The sequence below is a fragment of the Falco biarmicus genome, chromosome 11 (assembly GCF_023638135.1).
Source record: "Falco biarmicus isolate bFalBia1 chromosome 11, bFalBia1.pri, whole genome shotgun sequence".
Classification (NCBI taxonomy): Eukaryota; Metazoa; Chordata; class Aves; order Falconiformes; family Falconidae; genus Falco; species Falco biarmicus.
Window position 1 is genome coordinate 9,540,415 of NC_079298.1, and position 16,851 is coordinate 9,557,265.

The following is a 16,851-nucleotide window of genomic DNA, read 5'->3' on the forward strand; positions in this document are numbered from 1 at the left end:
AGAAACCCTTTGAAAATCTTGTCAGCAAGACACAATGTACAGGTCCCCTGCTCTTAACCCCAGGATGCTTTAAGAAGAATCCAGTCTTGTCCAATTGCAGTATTATTGACGAGTGAAAGCTTTTTTGTGCTTTGTAATGATTTTTAAAGCAGCACAAACAGTATTTGTCCATGAACCCTTTCAACTGATCATTGCCATTATATCTCTTCAGACTTCTAGAATTCATCTAATACAGAATGCAAGATCATATCTATGTAAATCAAGAGTTCGGTTTGAAGTTGGACATGTTAAGAGGGCTTAATATGTGTTTCAAAGCATGGTCTGGGCTCATCTGGGTTTCAGTTATAAAACAGAAACATACTTTCTAAGGAGAAAATTTTAAGCTCTGCAGCACTTGCGAACAGCATGCTGGGGCATTGCATTAGTATCAACAGACAGAGAAAAGAGAAACAGTCTATACAGTAATAAAAGACCTCCTTTTCTAGTAGATTCTAGTGGATTCTCTGTCCCAGCACAGTATCAGCTGGGCCTGATTTTCCTTTCTTTGTGATATCCTTAGTAGCCATTGTCTTAGAGTGATTCATATAAGAATAGTCTAAATGACTGAATGGACTATAGAGTTCACTTTTCTCACCATCAGAGGAGGAAAATACAGACATATTCACTGCCACAAGTGCCAATTTCCTGCACTCTTAAGTAACACTCCAAGTGAGAAGTAGCTGATATAGTTTGAAACATATTCATCAGTATCAATAGGACCTGAACATTTCCATGCCCCATTTGTCCCAAAGATTCTTTGGCTTTAAACTGTCGTCTTCTTTCCTTCTCATTTCTCCCTTCTTATTTGATCTCTCTTTTTGCTTCTGTAGTTCTGTTATTTCTTCTTTTTGTTCTCTCTTCCACCACTCCTTTTTTTCCCCACTAAAAACTAAAAAACCTTGTTCTCAGCTTCTTTCAGACAAACTGAGTTTGTTTTGTACAGTACAATCTGCCCTTCAGGGTTGTCCTGTAAATCCTTAAAGTACCTCTGGCTTCTCCTTCCTTAGACCGCTCCACAGAAAGAGTCCAAGAACTCTGGAGACAGCCGCTGCTGAAGCACAGGAACTATAATGTACTCTAGGATCAACCCTTTTATTTCCAATAGTTCATCAGTACTCTTCTTTCCCCCTTTGTTCTACAAGCTGGTGCATGCCATAATATTTGCCTTTGGTTTCAACTAGAGCCTGTTTTGATATTGAAGAGCTCTAACAACAGTGATGAGTTGGAAAAAGTCCTTACTGTGGTCATGGCAGTTAAGGCTTATTTGTACATTTGGGCCCTGACAACTACATGGACAAATACTGTTTGTGCTGCTTTAAAAATCATTACAAAGCACAAAAAAAGCTTTCACTCGTCAATAATACTGCAATTGGACAAGACTGGATTCTTCTTAAAGCATCCCGGGGTTAAGAGCAGGGGACCTGTACATTGTGTTTTTGTTGAGATAACAGGAGTTCTTGCTGACAAGATTTTCAAAGGGTTTCTGTCAAAGAACAATGAGGCTGTAATTGTTAGTGTTATTATTTCAGTATGAGCTAAGAAGTTCTGCAGTCTGAAGTCTGAGCAGATGCCTGAATGCTATATTCTAAAAAGGTCCCATTAAACATTTGTAACATGAACGTGGTATTAAATGATGTAACGATATGCAACAATTAAATGTAGAATTTCCATAGAAAAATGTTGATTCTTTAATGTTTGTCTGTACATGCAGCAAAATTGGATGGTGTTATAAATTGAAAAATAAATTTAATATCAGTTGTATGATGCAAGAGTAATTCTAAGGCAAAATAGTAATAGAGGAAAGAAATAGCCTTTTCATATAGGCTGTCATCCTACAGATGTTCAAATGGCTACTTAAATAACATCTGCTGTTCTTTACTGGGTGAAAAAAATGTAGAAATTCTTCTCATAGGTTTTGGAGAATTATTAAAGAGGCTTTGTCTTCATACTACTTTAAGTTTTATAGGTGTATTTTCCCCATGCTCTTCTTAACTGCCTTTCTAGACAGATGAAATATTTTTGGCCTTGGTAACTAGCAAGACATGTATCTATGTAAACCTGCCTCCTTTGAAGGTAACTGTTTGGGACCTCTTCCTAAAACATGCCTTAAGTCAATCACACGCTTTTTATTTTTTCATTCAGTTCGTGATAAAAATATGACAACAGAATTACAGATATCAATGAAATCCCAATCAGGAAATCATTATTCTGAGCCTTCTTCCTACAGGTACATGAACTGAATTCCTATAGTGTTATCAACAAATAATAATTTGAATTGGGAAAGAAACAATTGCTGATGAGCTCCTCTTTCCCAGGAAGGTCAAACTCAAATCAATTGGAGAAAAAAATTAAGTTACTTTGACCATGCAAACTTGCTGTTTTCTACATTCTTAAGATGGTGAATATAGATTCCACTGGTCATAACTTCCCTTCCCCATATACTCTCTTTTGGAATGTGAAAAGACAAAGTCCAGCCTTAATTCTCAATAAAGATGTAATTGGCATGCTGGGACTTTCGAAAATCATAATTCATCTTTCTTCTTCAGGATGATTTTCCTTACAAGTTCTGTAACATAAGGTCTTATTTCTTCAACAGAGACAGTAGAGTCCCAGGCCTTTACGACTTTCCCATTGGGGTCCACCAGGTATTTCCAGAAGTTCCAGGTTGGTTCTTCTCCTGTAGAATCTACAGGCAAAAAAAAAAAGTGGAAACTTACAAAAGAAAACCACATTAGCCAATTCCTGACATATGTTTATGTCAATTTGATGATTACCCTCTCAGAGGATGAAGGAATGTAAAATTAAGAGTGAGTTCAGACTGAATAATAAGATTAATTTTCTAACAGACAGGAAGCTTTAACTAGACAGTACCCCCCTGGAGACTAATGGAAACAGTCAAGCTTGAGACAGGAGCACTTTAATTGGTTTTAAAGCGTGAGTGTGCATACGTGTGTGTGTGTTTGTGCTACATAGATAAATCTTGAAACAGTTGAACATTGATAGGAAAATCTAATTTGGCATAACACTATAGCTACCAGGACTGATTATTTGCTTGCTTATCCAGGATTTTTCCTCCAAAAGCACCCAGTATCATGTGCTTCAGAAGTATGTTTCAACAAATGGTACCTGAAGAAATAACAAAGTAAATTCTTCCAGGAGGTTTCCTCCTAATCCTCACCTACTACAGTTTTCCCCCCATGACCACATACTCCTTTTACATGAATCACATTCTTACCCTTTACTATTCTGCTACATGACTAACAAAATATTCAGGATTTTCAATCAGACCAGGAGTCCCAACCCACTAATGGCCCACCTACAAACACTACAGACAAATTACCATCTTTTCCATTGATTATACGTTGGGCAAAATCTCATATGGAATTGGAAGATATTGCAAAGTATTGCCAAGACACAGCCAGTCCTACACTGTTGACAATCTTGTCATTATGCTGCACAAATATCCTGCCTCCAGCAGCCTCACTTTACGTGTGGACCAACAGGGAAACAAGACTGGCAAGTTTTATGTGACATGTCTGCAAGTAACAATCCCACTGGGCAAAACAGAAATGAAAGGATGTGAAGAAGATTAAAGGGAAGTCTGGCTAGTGAAAAGATCCATTACAGACCTGGAAGATGTGCTTGGGGTAGTCAAAAATACTGCCAACACTCCTTTAAATGCAGTGGTACGTGGGAAAACACTGTGGTGCTGGAGAGAAGCACCAGCAAAGTGGTCCTTGCAGAATGCAGCTCAGGTAATACTGTGTCATATTGGGCTTTATTATACATCACTACTGGAAGACATTTCCTTCACATCCAGTAAAGGCTGACATTTCAGTTTAGCATTTAAATGGTGTTCAGAGCACTCATACAGTGCAAGAAAAGTAGCGCCTTGATAGAGAAAGCAATGCCTTGATAGAGGGTATCCTGCTTTGCAGTGCATTTTGTCAGCTGTCTGCTAAAAACCAGCAAAACCTCTTCAGGCCTCAGTGCTAGCTGTAATGCAGATTGGAACTGGAAGAACTAAACAGTATGGCTATTCCAGTGCTTTGCAAGGAGTGAGGAAGGGAGTATTCAAGGACATCTCTTAGCGCCTGGTTTCTCTTTTTGATTGCTGAGGTGAATTATATAGATGCTTTGCTTCCACTTATCCTGCAGCTCTTGAGATGCATCTTATAAATCCAACCTATAGCAGTTGTGTCACAGGAGAAGCACTTAGGAGGCCGCAATGTGGAAAAAGGAAGATCAGGTGTAGTATGCATACAGGACAATATTTCAAGACCTGTATTCCCTGTAAAAGTTTATTAGACTAGCTTTTACAGGGCATCTGTTATCATAGTGTCTTTATCCCTGGAGATCTTTTAAGAAGGTTAGACAAAGCTGTTTGGAGGGACAGAGAGAGAAACCCCACCTTGTGCAGGAGGATGGACTACATGACTTCTGACCCCTTTGAGCCTGTCAATTCTGCACTATGAGTCTGTGAACACAGTGACAGACATGTTTTTTCTGTCAGATGGTGTTTTGTGTCAGAGGAATTCTAAACTTGGGAAACAACCCTCTAATGTTCCAGATTACTCACCAATTAAGTACTTGAAGGCAGGAATTGCACCGGCTCCGCTGACTGCTATTTTGCTGAACATAGGAAAGGAGGCACCATAAGTCTTTCGTGCAAAACTCTCAATTTCTTTGTTAGTGTCTGGTTCTTGCTGCCCAAACTGATTGCATGGGAATGCCAGCACATTGAAATGATATGGGCCAAGGTCTCTCTGTAACTGTTGTAAGGCCTTGTAGTGGCTATCTGTATACCCACACTCACTTGCAACGTTGACCACTAGCGACACCTGAAGAAAAACAGAGATTAAAAACTGTGTTGCACGTGTCAATTTTTCAACAGGTAGGCTGGGATGCAGACTATTTTCAAAAAATTAAAATGTCTAGAGAACTGTGACTGAAAATGTTTGGAACTATATCAAGTTCTGTTCATGATAGGAAGATTTAATATTGCTTTTATGTATTCCCATTTGGCAACCATGAAGATAATCAATAAACTACTAAGCAATCTTAATTCTTAGTTTACAGAGAATCTACATTTCTCCATTCTGCCTTCTGTATAGTTTCTAAGCATATTTAAGAAATGACCATCCAGCTAAGATAAACAAGTTGCATGAAAGAAACTTGCAAATGAATGTATTTTTGGTAATTTATTTATCTGTTGTGAAGCATTTGTTCTGCAGCATCTTCCCTTGTACAGAATTTAGTACTCATACAGAACTGGCTGATCCATTTATCATTGCTAATGCAGATGACCTGGAAGTTAATAGAAGCAGTTACAGGATTTTGGCTTGGTCTGTGCAGTATGGACTGTAAAGTTTCCCACCATTTCTAAAATAAATCTACTTAGTTGTGACAAAATGACAACAGATTTTTGCATAAACTTTTACTGCCTCAATTAGAGATTCCAAGAAGTGAAGACTGTACCCACTGTCCTTTAAAGTCATTCCTATATCTGATCATCTTTGATGTTGTACACATTGTGTCATTCAGACATTACCACCAGGCATGTATGTGCCTGTGCAGATCTAGCAGAGGAAGATGCCAAACACAGATGAGGACTACAGGAAAACAGCAGCATGTATAAGGAGAATACATGGTGGAACAGATACTGGCAAGAAGTTGTTGGGGAAGTTAAGTGACCTAACCCTGAGCTGATACATATTACAGTTTCTCAAGGCCCTGAAGAGCTTTCCATTGTTTTTTGAGATATGTTATCCTTAAATAACGTCTAGAATTTATTTTTATAGATTTTATTATTCTTACAAATTTTCCAAGTGTGAGTTGTCACTCATTCTACATAAATGAAGTCCATTCTAATATTTTCTTGAGAGCAGATTAATGCTGAATGTCATAGGTCTTTTAGATACAATATCATTTTATTAATAAAACCAGCATTATGCACTTTATAGTGATGTTTCTTTACATGTAACTACATTCTATTCCTTTTTTCAGACCAATTTGTAAGAGTCATAAGGAAATATAAATATTATAATACTAAAAATGTTTCTACCCACCTAGATTAAAATCAGGCATAGCGTAGAAAAAGTATCATGATTTAGGAATTGAAATTCTACCAGGCTTACGCTGAATCTTGTAGGTTTCTACAGATTATACATGGGCCCAGAAGCTCATCCTTCATTCTCAAATTGCAAAAAAAGTTTTAGTTCAATCAAAGTAGCCAACACATTCCCCAGTGCTAGTACAACAACAGTAGCTATTTACATTGGACCTTTCTACAAGAGTTTGGAAGTTTCATAGAAGCTGGCATGTTGGTTTCATTATTGTCATTGTGAGACAGCTGTGTTGAAGGGCCCAGTACTGGAAGAGGAAAGCCTGAAGCTTGGATACATTAATTGACCTTACCAAATTACACAGCAAGTAGCTGCAGGGCAAGAAAAGGAAGTGAAAAATCCTGTCCAGGTCTCATACTCCTGTGTCTGTGCCCACTGCCTTTGCTCAATTTAAACTTTGGATTCTTGTGTTACTGTTGTAACACATATTTCTACGTGTATGTTTTTACACAAAATATAAAAGTATATAGGAAACAGGAATAGACTGCATCAGATAAATTAAAATGTATGAAAAATAAATGACTACATGGGTATAGTGTTCTTTAGGCCAGTAAACAAACTGGCATATAAAAGCCCATCATCTGGGTAAAGTATGGGCTCATAAGATTAAATGTCCAGAAGGGGTAGGAATAAGTAAAGAAAAAGTTAAGGGTGTTTATAATTTCTTACATTAAACATTAACACTTCATTTGTGTATTTTGTACCTTGTATAGGTATATGGCTATACGTGAAGTGGTTTCAGAGCAGCACTGTTTTCCCTGGAAGACAGGTAATCTTATAAAGCACAGGTTGATGTAACCTTCTTTGTGGTATAGTGTGTGAACAGAATACAATCTAGTCAATCCCTGTATGCTTGTATATGAAATATGATCTGGAGCCATCTAGCTAACTTCCAAAGCATCACATTCATTCAGACAACATTTGTAAGCTCTACCTGAAATTTTAAATTCAGTCTCCTAAAACATCCAAAGATATGGCATTTATTTTTTTTTTCCCCAGAGGAGAGGTAATAATTTTATGATGCATTCCTGTTGTAGACTGTCAGCATTCCAAACCGAACTTATGTATTGGACATAAAAAATAACTATTGGCAGTTCTGTTCTTTTCAAATAATGTGTATTTATGAAGCATAGTGATAACTGTAGTTTGGTATGACTGAAGATAAATTGTACCACCAAGAGTTGACATCACCTCTAGTCCTTTCATATGACAGTCTAGAAGCATTTTAAAATATAGTTTAAGACTAAGCATTCTCATGATGCGGAAGTATTCATATACCTTACTATTCACATCTATTGGTACTTTATCCCAAATACAATGGCAATGTAAGAATTTATCATTGGAGGGCTGGGAGAAATAAGGTTGTGTAGGTATTATGTTCATATTATAACAGACATGAGAGATCACTTGCCAATGAAAACAATCAAGCTTTTATAACTTTGACTTGATTTTGAAATTAGGACAGCTTGAAAAAATTAACTCTAAAAGAAACGACTATTTTAATTTACAGCTGTTTAAAACCAGTGATTAGTTGGCATGGTGGTGAAAGGCATGAGAGCTCACACTGCCAACAGTGCAAACTTCTAAACGTTCTCCCACAAAATAGGAGATACATGCAGCATTTCTTAGACTGGCAGGCACATTATGCTTCTCTTTTTTCCTTAGATATGTGCATGCCTTTACTAAACTCCACAACTTAATAGTGGAAACCTCCTAAAAGTATAACTAACACATATAATAAAAAAATTTCAGGATTTATTTATTAGTATTTCATAAGGAATGCTTAAAATGATTGTTTAAAAATTGTTACCAAGTTATCTTTCGAGTGTCTGGTACCAGGAGTGATTAAATCTGCTGATATTTTTTGTCTATGTTTTATTTTTAATAAATATCACTCTTTATGTTGTCATGAAGGGGCTGTGCTTTGATTTCTTACAACTATTAATGATTTAAATTAAGTTAATTATGCCTCTTGACTGGCTTCAGGCTCTGAAAGTCAAGTACACCACCTAGTGTGCAGTGCAAACAATTCATCCTGGACCTTACAAAAAGTATTTAAGCTGAATTCTGTTAGTCGTCTGACCTCTTAATACTATAAATTCCTTGCCTTCACTTAGAAAACCTATGCATTCCAGTAGTGAACTCATTCAACACTGCAAAAACATGTCTTCGTTTACTTAATGTTTACACCAGTGTACCTCCTTGAGAAAAAGATCCCTGGACAGATTTATCAATCTATCAGCTTTGAGTAACCTTTTGTGGATCTTTTAGTAGAAACAGTAGATACGTAGGGTTTTAGACCTGGAGACTCTTAAATGGCTCTGTCTGACTGATGGAAGAATCAGCCACAACTGTCAGATTTCACTGACTTACAGACCTTGTTACCTTCATGGAAAAAATAGCAATACTCTGTACAGTAATTAAGTAGCTATACTCTGTATTTATACACCTTCAGTAGTATTACAGTCTCAGATTGCAGAGAGCTGTGATGCAAAGTGCCTAGCATTACTTTCAATAGTAAACTAATACTTTGGGTTGTTAGAATGCCTAATGATTTTACATTACTGTATTACATTTGGTTCAAGATTTCCAAAGCAGTGCACTAACACTGCTTAATTACACCTCAGTACGCTGTTAGCTGTGTGGTAGGTCAGCAGGAAGGCAGGTAGGTAGGTACTATTATATCTAGACAGGTATAAACACAGCAGGGAACAGCTGATGCTTGGGAGTTCTGACTCCCAAATAGATACTATTTTTGGTAAGAATAGTGCCTCTTACAGCATATTTGATAGAGATCATAATAAGGTTTCTTGAATTAGATAGGTAGATAGATAAAAAACTAATCTTATTTGAATCCTGTTGATTCCTTTCCAACCATACATCACTGCCCTTCATTTTTAATATAGATGTGTCAACATCAGTATGGTAGCCTGGAAAAAACACAGGAGGATGGCCTTCTTGTGCAGCAGACAGTTTTTTGATCTACTTCACTTGTGGTACTTTTTTTTTCCCCAGTTGTAATACACCTCCCTTTCTTTGCTTTCAGGTAAATGTATTATGATACCCGATTCCGTAGCATGTATGCCAAGTATTTAGCATTCTGGTAATATAATTTGTTATGCCCCCATAAAAAGGGAGTACTCTCTCACTTATTTTCTGTGTTTTTATTGAAGTGGAGAATAGGTTATGCCTGTGCATATTTATTTCAGGAAAAAAAATCTGTTCCTTAATTTTTTTAATTTTCATTATTTCAGAATTGTTAGTACATTTCTTACTATAAAAAGAGGGTACTTGCGATTTGTATCAACATGCACTTGAATGGAAATTGAATTAATATCAGTTTTATTTTTTTCTTACCAAGAAAAATTGTTTCAATGATCTGAATACAAAATAATTTGTATTAATAATGAGTTATTGAAGAAAGACTCTGCAAGTAATGAATTGCACTGATTGTTTATACTTAGCATGGCTCTTGTGTTTTTAGACTTAGCAGACTTCATTATTTTTCTTTATACTGGGGAAGGTTTTGATTTTTTCAATTCCCAGTTAGTTTCTTGACTACCAATTAAGTAGTTATTTAACTGAATTAGTTGAGTGAGTAAATTGAAGAAAATGTCTTCTCTGCATCTGCCAGAAAGCTTAAGGCTGTTAAAAGCTGGTTTAGCAATTAGCAGATTATTGTTCCAGGGGCTAACTAATGACTCACTTTCTTTAAAACACCAGCAGCACATACATAGTACTTACATATTATTTACTTTCTTTTAATAGCTTTAAAATATTATGATAAACCTACATCTTAACAGTACTTATCTAACTGCAGATTTAAGGAGGTTTATTTTAAGAAATAAATGGGAGTTTTAATTAACCTTTCTCTACCTTGATACTAAGTTCTGACAACATAATGACAGAAAGGGATGTGTTTTATTGCTGTAATTAATTTTCTTTAAAATTATGCACATGCATTATCAAACAGCAGCTAGCCTGAACATTAATAGGCTCTCGGAATGCAAATTTTTTTGTTCCATACAGAAACTGGTCATCATCACTTTTTTGGAATAAACTATTCTGCATGCCCTAGCAGAGATCAAGGAGGACCATTCGCCAATGGCGTCACCTTTTCCAAGGTACGGCTCTAGAGCTCTCCCTCACAAAACCAGTCACACCTCGAGGATGGCCTGGTATCACAGCACCACTGGAGGTACAGACACACACCCCTAACGTGGTGTACTCGTGAGGTTCCAGACCAGGCTCTGCAGCTTGTTCCAGGGGAGATGAACACCCACAGCTCTCTGCAGGGTGGCTGTAGGGAATTTCTCAGAGTTCCCCCTTTACTCCTTTCTGTGTGGATTCTGGCCCTGAGGTTGAGAAAGTACAGGTGGTATTTGCTTATTCAGACAGATCTGCAGATGACCCACAAACAAAAAATGCCCCAGTAACAGGATTTATTGACAGAGCCTTTGGAAGGAACTCCTAAAAAAAAAAAAAAAAAAAAAAAGCAAATATTGCTTAAAATCAAATAGCTTCCTTGTATTTTCCAATATAGATATTTGAGTAGGCATGGGACCAGTTTTGCTCTATCTGAATTGTGAATGGAGTGGGAGGACTTTGACCAGGTAAGATGCAGACCTCTCATTTTTTTCCAAATTGACCAGCACCCCTCTCTACCAAGCTCAGGAAAATATACATGTCCTCCCATATACCTTCTCTGTCTTCTGGCCAATGTTTTAGTGACCTGCTACTATGGACTAGTGAGCTCAGACACCTCAGTGAAGTATGTGAAGTATTTGAGAAGAGGGGGAAGGCAGGTGGAAACACAAAGCTGGAGAATAAGGGTGAAAGTGAAAAGTGGTGCCTGCCTTTCTGGGCAGCAGCTAAGCTATTGGCCTGCTTGGCAGCACCACAGATGTGTCACTTGAGCACTAAGGGTGGCAGCTGTGCACTTCATGTTGATTTTAGCTTCTCTAATTTGTGAATGTGGCTGTCACAGCTTATAGTATTATGCCCCCCATGTGCTATGTTCCCTTTTCACTCTTCCATAGGTACTGAGCATCTTTCCTGTATGATCAAGCCACTAAACCCCCATAAAATAAAATCAGGTTACATTCAGGGAAACTGTTCTTAAAACAGGTAGGAAAGGTCTGCCTAGAGCTCCTTAATGTAATACACAAGCAACATTTAAAAAAAGTCATAAAAGTAGATTTGTGGCTACATGCCCTTCTTCATGTTGCTTTGTCACACTGAAAAGCAACACAGGGAATAGTGTGATGTGGCTACAATTTCACCATACGCCAGTATTAAAATATTTACTTTATCATGTCTCTTGCTTTTTTGCTAATTATAGTGAAATTTGTCAGCTCCATTAGCCACCGATTAAACACACACCCCCTTTTTTTAAATGTAGAACATTGACAAGGAATGGGATTTACATAAAAATAATTTAGTAAAAGTCATGCAGTTAAAAGGCAGAAATGAGCTCCAAAAGTAAGTTAAACAAAGGTACAAACTTCCTGCGCTTCAATGTTAATAGCCACAATCCAGTGCAACTCATCCGGCTGCATGGCAGGCAGGCAGGCATTCCCTGCCTGCCACGTCTACAGGCAGCTGCCTGCACAAGGGGAAGACGCGGACACGCACAGAGGTTAGGCTGCAGACGTTTTATTTAAAGAGTGCAAAGACCTATGGAGCGGTACCAAAGGAAGCATGCAGGCAACACTCCAGATCAGTTAAAAAAAAAAAAAAAAACAAACCAAAAAACCAAAAAACCAAAAAAACACACCAGTCGTAAAGTCACATCTATTTGCATGTGTGCACCAAGTTAATGTACAATCTCTCCACCCCCACTTGGTTTGTGCAGACATGCAGACTGGCTGGTTAGTGAGCCTGGGCGAGAGCCGCCCATCTCCGTGCAGACTTACCGAGCCCCTGTATTTCTCCAGAGAGACTAGTTTGCCCCTGATGTTTACAACTTTGAAAGTGTAAAAATCAGGCTCTTTCTGCTGCGTAGCGGAAAACACTAAGAGCAGGAGCGCTGCAATTGCAAGGAGCATGGCTAGAGGGATGAGGAAAACTTTAGGGAAGGAAGAGGAAGGCTTGTGCTCCACACTGCCCTCAGGATCTAGCATGCTGCACGTCCGTGCTGCAGACACTTGCCACGATAGGAAAGCGCTGCCGCAAAGAAAGGACTGCTGCAAACGGAGCTTTTGCAACAGTCTGGCGTCTGCAAAGGCTTAGAAGCTGCGTCTGTACCAGACCTCAGAAGCATGTATTTATGGAGGATACAGAAATTCTAAAATGGAGTATTTCATGGTGGTAGTACTGTATTCAGGCTATTTATGGGTGGGTACCAGACGAACGAAAGTGCTAGTTGGCTCACCAACAGTAATACCAGTCCGTGGTATACCAGTCAGATTTACAGATCTGCTTTAACTATGCCCTAGGAAAATAAGGGACAGAGTTACTGTGATTTTTGATGGATTCGCAAGTGCCTTTTTTCAGTATACTAACTATAGCATCTAGTGTAATGTCAAAGGATACCAGTGGCATGGTTGCTAGTGGTTACTGATGCAAGTGTTCTGAACGAGTCACAGCATACAGTCAGCAGTAACAGAATTACAAACATGCCATGCACGATATCCTGTGAAATGGAGCACCATTAGCCAAGCCTTCAGGAAATTAATCTCTGCATGCGCCTGGGTCGCGGGCAGTGGCCAGACCACTGGTCTTCACAGTGTGATCTGGGAGAAACCATGTTACCAAAGAGAATACCACAAGAAAGCAGTATTAGGCATCAGGAACTGAATTTGGTACCAAAGCTTTCAGATATACAGAGCCAAACCAGTGCTTCAGTGCAACTTTTTTTTCTTGCTTTTTTCTGCAAGAAAAAAAATAGCCATTTGTACAATTTGCTACTATGTCTGCTGGAAGAAAAGGATTTGCATATACAAAGTAACAACAATAGAAAGCATTTGATGGTCATCGATTTCTTCTTGGATGGAGAAACTGGTCCTCCATGCCTATAATTCTGATAATTCTTGGCAAAGAATAGCAAAATGTAGTGATTTACAGAAAACATTTAAGTAGCACAGCCAAGGCATATTGGAAATGTATATTTTGAAAAGCAAATTGCATTTTGTAATCTCATTCTGTGATATTTTTTTTAACTGAGTTTTGGTAGGTCTTTGACATCCTGATTAAATTTGGTTAGGAAAATCAAGCATAAGTGGTATTACTGAAAGTGGAGAAGCCGTGTATAACTAGTTCTAAAATTTAATTTTAGTTTTTAAACATCTCAGATTTGTAATTTTTTATGTACTCCAGCTTAAGTACACATACAGCATCAAGAAATAATGCAATATGCTACAAGAATATATAGATGGAAAATCTTCTACTATGCTGTCTACGGGGAAGATACCCTGTGCCAACCATCTGAAGTTCTCATCTTTACATATACTTTCCTGGCTGTAGTACTGACCAAGAACCTTTCCTTTAGATGACAGTCAAATATGATTTCCTCATTTTATAAATAAATTATATAAAAAACTTTAGAGTTTCTTCAGACACAGCTGGAGACAGAGAATAAGGCCTTCAATAGAGTATATATATTTAAATAAATTAAGAACCCTACTAATGTCTAAAAATAATTTTAAAAATTATTCCAACAAGAAAAATAATTCAACATAAACATTTTTTGCCAGAAAATTAAAAATAAATCTACAATATATTTTTACATTTTTTTGAGGGATAATGTTGTAGTTTGAGTATGGGACTAAAAATGAGGCATCGTACTGCAACATGAGACAAGCAAGGTTTTGGTCTGGAAAGGGACTTTATGCTTCCTGCAGCTTTATGATTATTGTCTCCGATTCCTAGATGAAATTTAGTGGCTTTCAGAATTCTATTTTCTCCCACAAACTGAGCCCAGAATCCGAAATTTTTTGATCACTGGCACTGAATTGGGAATTCTTTAAATAATGGCCGGCTGGCAGTAGAATTCAGCTTCCTCTTTTACTGCCATGTTTCATGCAATACAGCATTCTTTAACATCAGCAAAGAAGAAAGACTTTTTCCTGAATACAGTCAGAGAGGGACTATGTCAAAGACTGTTGGCTTTATAATGACTCAAGTTTTCAGAGCCAAACTACATTAACATTTCATATTAAAGTTGATCCAACTATTTGAACTAAATCTGATACAGTCTAATAAATTTCAGCTTGCAGGAAAAATGCCAGTCAGGTTTGCAAACTGGTGTGCGTTTGCTCGCTAGCATGTCTAAATGTTGATCTAGGAGGACTGTATCCAGTAGCAAGTGTCATTTAGTTACTTTTGCAATTTACTTTTCGCCTACTAAATCTAAGAAAAATCTTTGTCAAATAGGACTGGACTGAAGCCACCATGCAGCTAACCTCAGCTGTCCTGCGAACAGCATCGAAGCACTGCAATTCCTGTCACTGCTGACCAGACCTGGACTGGCTCTTGTTCCTAAAGGTGAAAGCTCTGCACATCCCATTAGCAATACCCTGAGCTCTCCAATCCTAATTTAGTAAAGGGTGAACTTGAAGTGAACCACAAAAAAGCAGACTAGCCCTAAAGATCGTACTAAGGTCACAATATATTCAGAAGTATGTCTTGCCAGTATTTTATGGAACCCAGTATTACAGATTTTGCAACTTTTGTTTACATACACAGATGCTCTGAAGAAGTGTTTCCAGCACTACTAGTCACATTATTAATACTGTCCTTGGAACCGTTTTAGTAGTCCAACATTAATCTTTTACACGCCTTGTGTTTCTGGAAAGGCCTCCTTAGCCTGGGCTAGGAAGTGCCAACATGACATTTCACTGCCAAGAAGGAGGTATCACTGTATTGGATCACAGCGAGATTTGCCTTACACAGCACTTGCCAATTTCTTCAGGTCACCCTAAGCACTGCCAAGGGCCAGGCGGGCCGGCCCTTCTCCCCCGAGACCTGCCGAACTGCCAGAAGTGCCGGCCAAGGCGCGGTCCCTAGCGGCTGCCGGGGCCAGCGCCGCAGCCAAGGTCAGGGGCCCGGCAGCCATTTCCCTCCCCCCCCCGTGCCTCTGCTTGCCGCAGGCTGCTCTGTGCTCAGAACACCCGCCCCGCTCCCCAGCGGCGGCGGGAGCAGGGGAATGGCGGGGGGGAAAGCCCTGGGGAAGGGGGAAACAAGGCCCAGGCTGCGGCAGAGCCTCCCAGCGGGCCCTAACCCTGCTCCGCTGGGCCTGGGGCCCGGCGTGCGCGAAGAGAGGCATGGCCTGAAATACGGGGGGAAAATGGGAGAGAACAGGGCGGCTGGGGGGGTGCGTAAGGAAAGAACTGGGCTGCGTCCTCTGCCGGCCCTGCTTCCCCTGCGGCACTGGGGGCAGGAGGCCCCGAGGGAGATGGGAGGGGGGCGCCCTGGAAGCCGGGCCGCGCCGGGCAGGGCAGGGCAGGGGCTGGGGCACCGACAGCCGCCCCACGCCCGCCCGGCAGCGCCGCCCGCCCTCGAGGCTCTCCCTCCCGCCCTCGCCCCACAATGCATCGCGCGGCGCGGCTGACATGGCGGCCGGGCCGGACTGAGCCGCTGGCGTCGGGGCCTCCAGCAGCTGGAGCCGGGCATGGCGGGGGCGCAGCCCCGGCACCCCTAGCGCCGCAGCCAGGTACCGGGCTCCAGGGGCCGGGGGGGCTCCGCCCAGCTTCCTGGGCCTCCCCCGAGGGGTGGGGGTGGCTGGGCGCGCTCCGCTCTCTCCCCCCGAGCGGGGCGGGGGGAGGCGGGCTCGGGGGGGTGGGGGGCTGTCCGCGCCGGCGCCCCCCGCCTCAGCCTGCGGCGCCCCGGCTCCGCCCTGCCCCGGCCCTCCTGCCCGCGCCCCGCCTTGCCGGCCCGTAGCGGCCTTCCTGCCCCGCGCCCGGGCGGGGTGGCGGCGCTGCGGCTGCCCCGCACGCCCGGCCGGGGGCCCCGGGCTCGGCCGGGGGGGTGTTGGCGGCCCCAAGGTCAGCGGGGAGCCGGGGCCGGCCCCAGGGCCGCATCCCGGGGGGCGGGCGGCCGGAGGGCAGTGCCCGCCGGGCAGGAGCTGCGTTCGGCTTGTTGTTCTCACGCCCTGTGGAATTAAATACTGGGCGGGAGGAGAGACCATTGCAATCGGTGCGGCCCCCCCGGGGAAATGCCCCTCTGTCCTGGGCCGGCCTGGCGAGCCGTGCCCCCTCCACTGTGCCGTGCCCAAGTGAGAGGTTCTCCTTTCTATGGGTTATGATGTGCCTGAAATGACACACAGGCATCCCTTTGCCTCTGTTTGTGCTCTTTTGTTGGCTTATCTTGTATACAAATAATAGCTGAACGACTTTTCTGCTTTTGCAATATGTTGCAATTTGCCAGTTGGCTGAATGTGTCATATCACCTGAGGCCTTGTTGCTTTTAAGGTTGTCTCTGAGTATATCAAAAGAGGATGACCTCATAACACGCAGAGGAACAATCTAATCAGATTTAGGGTAAGGTAGGGATTAGTACGTTAAAAAGATAATTATATCTATGTACGGATCTAATAAATTTTTATGTCTTTGTGCCACCTCTGTCTCACCGATTCCTGAGCGCTGTGCTGTGCATTCGAGAGTCACTGCATTTCCTGAAAATAGAGGACACACGTTGTTTCTGGTTTTGTTTGACTTGTGCTTACAGTTTCAGTAGGTGTTTTTTGGGT

The 16,851-nt window shown here is 40.9% G+C and overlaps 2 protein-coding genes across 5 annotated transcripts in view; one reads left to right on the forward strand and one right to left on the reverse strand.

Annotated features, from left to right (window-relative positions):
• Window positions 1-1,698: 1,698 nt before the first annotated feature.
• On the reverse strand, window positions 1,699-12,320 carry GPX7 (glutathione peroxidase 7). Its single transcript, XM_056356483.1, has 3 exons — window positions 12,080-12,320; window positions 4,619-4,880; window positions 1,699-2,725 (listed from the first exon to the last, which is right to left on the reverse strand). Exons 1-3 carry the CDS (start codon window positions 12,284-12,286, stop codon window positions 2,562-2,564), a joined length of 633 nt encoding a protein of 210 aa, XP_056212458.1. The 5' UTR covers window positions 12,287-12,320; the 3' UTR covers window positions 1,699-2,561.
• A 3,347-nt stretch (window positions 12,321-15,667) lies between these two features.
• Window positions 15,668-16,851, forward strand: part of TUT4 (terminal uridylyl transferase 4) — a 50,075-nt gene continuing 48,891 nt past the window's right edge. For 3 of the 4 annotated variants that reach the window (XM_056355800.1, XM_056355803.1, XM_056355802.1), the window contains exon 1: window positions 15,668-15,816. The gene's annotated coding sequence lies outside the window, so the exon portion shown is untranslated. The remainder of the gene's footprint in view (window positions 15,817-16,851) is intronic. The other variant, XM_056355801.1, reaches the window with a different exon arrangement.

What these genes read in the sequence shown, in the direction of transcription:
- GPX7 (XM_056356483.1), bottom strand. Translation starts at nt 12,286, where the DNA reads ATGCTAGATCCTGAGGGCAGTGTGGAGCACAAGCCTTCCTCTTCCTTC. An exon ending in TGGAGAAATACAGGGGCTCG is followed by an intron (nt 4,881 to 12,079) that starts GTAAGTCTGCAC and finishes GTTTTTCTTCAG; the next exon opens with GTGTCGCTAGTGGTCAACGT. An exon ending in TGCCTTCAAGTACTTAATTG is followed by an intron (nt 2,726 to 4,618) that starts GTGAGTAATCTG and finishes TTTTGCCTGTAG; the next exon opens with ATTCTACAGGAGAAGAACCA.